General features: G+C 30.6%; 1 protein-coding gene across 1 annotated transcript; it reads left to right on the forward strand.

The window, feature by feature from the left end:
• The first annotated feature begins 3,038 nt into the window (after positions 1–3,038).
• LOC149209932 (F-box protein At5g49610-like) lies at positions 3,039–4,145 on the forward strand. Its single transcript, XM_089398818.1, has one exon. The coding sequence runs from the start codon at positions 3,039–3,041 to the stop codon at positions 4,143–4,145; it is 1,107 nt and encodes a 368-aa protein (XP_089254944.1).
• Positions 4,146–4,550: the final 405 nt, after the last annotated feature.

Here is a 4,550-nt window from a genome sequence, read left to right on the forward strand (position 1 = left end):
TGAACGTCCTGAACATAATTACACAATATTCGATTTCATTTCTCTATCTTTCGATATTTGCGCTACATGTTGTACTCTCATCATGGAAAGAAACTCTACAGTAGACAGTGATACATCACTGGTTGAGATGTACGATTCCAACACTAATAAATGGACTCTATTGGAGATCCCTGCAGGCAATGTAATTCAGCCTTGAGGAGAAGGAGCATATTCAAATGGAAAATTCCAGTCGATAAATGATTTACATGATGGGCAATGTTTTAACTTAGTTACTTTTGACGGGGATCAGGGACAATGGAGCACAATTGAAGGGTCATTGAGCTTTAGAGCTGAACTGTTATTGAAATGTTATATTCCAGTGCAACATATTATTAAAGTGGCTGGCTTTGAATGGCATATAGTTGTAGTTTGTGATTATATATGGACACTAAATGTAGATGAAGTCGAAGGAGAGAAATGGTCACAAGCATTTGATGGTGATTACGTGATGACATCTACTTACATTGCAGTCAATCAGAGTGGTTCTTGTTTACCCTTTGATAATATTCAATAACATATTTAAATTAAAATATTATTTATTTAATAAGTGTGTGGATAAATTATGTATTTTAGAACAAGGGTTCGAAAATTTTAATTTAATTATCAATATTTATCAGGTGGATAGTAGTGATTTAATCTCCACATAATATTATAAAATATTCTTAGTAGTATTCATAAATCAATGCCTAAGATTTATTTCCAAAGTAATTATGCTCATTTTTCCTTTTTAATTAAATTGATTAATTAAAAAAGAACATCACATGGACAAGTACCATATGAAATGAGTTATGGTTTTGTGGACATGTGATATTGATTAGCCATAGCGCATGATATTGTCACAAAATCTATTTACAAATTATGAATCTTCATGGTAATCTACTTAATCAAGAATGTGGTTACATATTTTTTTCAATGTATTTATGTTTAACTTAAGTATTAATTCTTTTTATAATTAATTATTATTATTATTTAAAATAAAGTTATAAGTTAGTTAATTTTTATGATTTTTTTAATTTTAGCAACATGAAATGTATCATGAAGTAGATGATTTGATGTGTATAATAGATTTATGGTTATTAGTATTTACCAACCATTTAATTTATATGGTTGCACTAGTTCATTAGATTTCATTTTATATGGGTTTAAAGGTTAAGAACACGTGTTTTCTCTGAAGGGGGCTAGAGTATGTGCACTTTTTTGAATTTAACAATTAAACAATTGTGATGAGCTTCCTGGCTCACAAACAATAGAACCTTATCACCCAATTTGACCTTTTCCTTAACCATAACATTAAAATAAGATTTTATAGATATATATATATATATATATATATATATATATATATATATATATATATATATATATAGATAGATAGATAGATAGATATAGATATTTTGTATGAATGTAATTTTATATGAAGAAAATTTGAATAATGTTATCTAAAAAAACTTGTATATTTTATTATTAAAGATTGAATTATCAAATTTTAGTTTAATAATGATATCAAAAGTTCCAATGAAAAAAGGTTAAATAAAAATATTAAAGTTTAATTTAATAATTGAATGAAAAAAACATTAAATAAAAATAATATGAATGGAAAAAATTTAATGGGAGATTTTTTTTTTTTTTATTAAGTTTACATGAGCTTGCAAAGACATCGATAATTACAAAATATTTAAATTTATGAAAGGAAAAATTGAATGCAAAAGTTTTATTTATTTATTTATTATTATTATTAAATTTAAATGAGTTGTATTTTACTAATATTTTAATCTCCTGATTCTTTATGCCTTCTACATCCACATCTTCGTTTCCATAGCATCACTTTACTTTAACTTATACTTCTATCGACATGTATTTGCACTTTTTGGTGCAAATGCTAATATTATAAATAACATAATAAATGTCATATAACTTAACAACAAGAACCTCACACAATAAGAATCCCAAAAAAAAAAAAAAAGTGTAAGTAATTGACTTAAGCAATGTAAAACCCTTCATGTATAATGAATAGTAACTTTGTAAATAAATAAAAAATTCTAACCATTTAAAAAGCTCGATGTATAATAAAGTAAAAATTGTAATCATTTAAAACACTACATTTATATATGTGGAAAAAAAATGAGCTCCATAATGGAAAGAACCTTAGCAAATAAATAAAAGCCTTAACCATTTAAAACCCCAAATGTTCCCTAAGGAGAACATTGGCAAATAAATAAAAGCCTTACCATTTAAAATCTCACATGTATGATGAAGATAAAATCTTAGCCGTACCAAGACACTGAATTGGTATGGTAAATAAATAAATAAAATAAATTAGTATTTAATTCTTTCGATTATAATCATTTCATGTCAAAGACTTGCGATGTATTATGAAAAGAAAATCTTAGCCACACCAAAACCCTGGCTTGATAGGGTAATAAAGTTATTATTTAATGTTTTTCATTATCATCTTATGATATCAACTAATTATGGAGCTATTCATATCAGTGCATGAAAAGAAATTTGGGTTAACACTCAAAGTAGTAATTGGCTTCAAATACTAACCAGTGCGCAGAATGATCACTGAAAGAGAATTTAATCTGCCCGTCTGTTTTTCTTGATGATAGTTTCTATAACTCTGCTCGTCAAAGTACAATTTTAACTGTATGTTTAATGACTACAAGTACACACAATCTTTGCTTGACGCGGAAAGAATGATTACTAAATTGAAATTGGATTTTCTTGACGATAATTTCTATAACTTTGCACATAAAACTTACTTCGTCAAAGTACAATTTTAACTGTATTTTTAATGACTACAAGTACACACAATCTTTGCTTGACGCACAAAGTACAATAAAGCGGGTTCATAATGAAATGAATGATAGGCCATAAATAGGGGAGTTAATTATTTTCTACACCAGATTTTTTTCACCCGCTTGCTTATATATATAAGAGTCTTTCCATCCATGTCATTTAGAGTAAGTGTCAATGCAATGATTGTAGTCTTGACAAAAATGGAAGGGAGTGTGGAGATGAAAATCACAGAAGAGATTGTGAAGAGATTAACAGAAGATATGTTGCTCCAAATTTTGGCAAGATTACCCATGAAAAGCATCATGAAGTTCCGTGCAGTTTGTAAAAGGTGGAATGAAATGTTTAATTCGTTAGAGTTCCGAGGGTTAGTGTCTACCTTAGGGGCGGTTTCTACAACCCCTGCTTTTCTTCTTGTTCAAGAAATTATGAAACCTTATTGTTTACTTAGAAATCTATGGATTAGCACAGAAAGTACCTACAAATTTCACAGTCTCTCTCTGGATTTTCTTCCAAGCCCCGTTGTCATTGTGGCAGGATGCAAGAGCTTACTTTGTTGCAGAGGAAAATATGAAATTTACATATGCAATCCTGTGACTAAAACCTGGATAGAACTGCCTCAAGGCCCTGGACATAAATACAGAAGATTCGATTTCGTTTCTCTAGCTTTCGATATTTGCCTTACATGTTGTACTCTCATCTTAGGAAGTAATTCTACAGTAGACAATGATTCAGTGGTTGAGATGTACGATTCCAAGACTAATAAATGGACTCTATTGGAGATCCCTGCGGGCGATGTAATTCGGCCTCTAGGAGAGGGAGTATATTCAAATAGAAAATTCCATTGGTTAAATGATGTACATGAAGGGCAGCGTTTCAGCTTAGTTACTTTCGATGGGGACAAGGGACAATGGAACACAATCGAAGGGCCATTGAGCTTTAGAGCTGAATTGCTATTGAAACGTTACATTCCAGTGCAACATATTATTAAAGTCACTGGCTGTGAAGGGAATATAGTTGTAGTTTGTGATTATATATGGACGCTAAGTGCTGATGAAGCAGAAGGAGAGAAATGGTCAAAAGCATTTCACGATGACTACGTGATGACATCTACGGACATCGCAGTCAATGAGAGTGGCTGTGGTTTAGCCTTTGATATACTGGCCAGCAATGTTGCAGTTAGCAGCTACGAAGGAAATTTGTTGCAGCGAATAGAGTTCGACGAACTAGCAGATACACCATTATCAGAATATAAGAATTCTCTAATTTCAGTGCGCGCCTTTCAAGTAAACAATATTTGGTGGCCATAGGATAGATAGCTTTCAGATTAATTTTGGCATGCTTTGTTTTGCATTGCACTGTTCCACACCCTGTATCCAGAGAAAACTCCTCGGGATATCTTGGGATGTTTAAAGGTTTTCAAAATTGCTCTAGTTTTCGTTAGCATTTAGCACTATGTAGATATTTTGTAATGTTCTAGGTTGCTTAGATGTGCTGGTTTATGTTCAAGTTTGAAACTGGTCACTAGCTGTCAAATGCAAGTTTTAATATTTCACTTCCACTTTGTATCATTTAGCCGTGTCACTCTTTTTTCTTGAAGGCTGGGTAGGTGGAAAGGGATGATTTTATTTTGTAAGTTTTTGTGTTATAATGTTGTTTTATTTTAAATTTATAGTACTTTAATTTTAAATTCAATTAGTAAGGATGATAACTTT

The sequence above is a fragment of the Pinus tabuliformis genome, chromosome 1_2 (assembly GCF_031772625.1).
Source record: "Pinus tabuliformis cultivar Carrire ecotype Pingquan chromosome 1_2, CPIR1, whole genome shotgun sequence".
Classification (NCBI taxonomy): Eukaryota; Viridiplantae; Streptophyta; class Pinopsida; order Pinales; family Pinaceae; genus Pinus; species Pinus tabuliformis.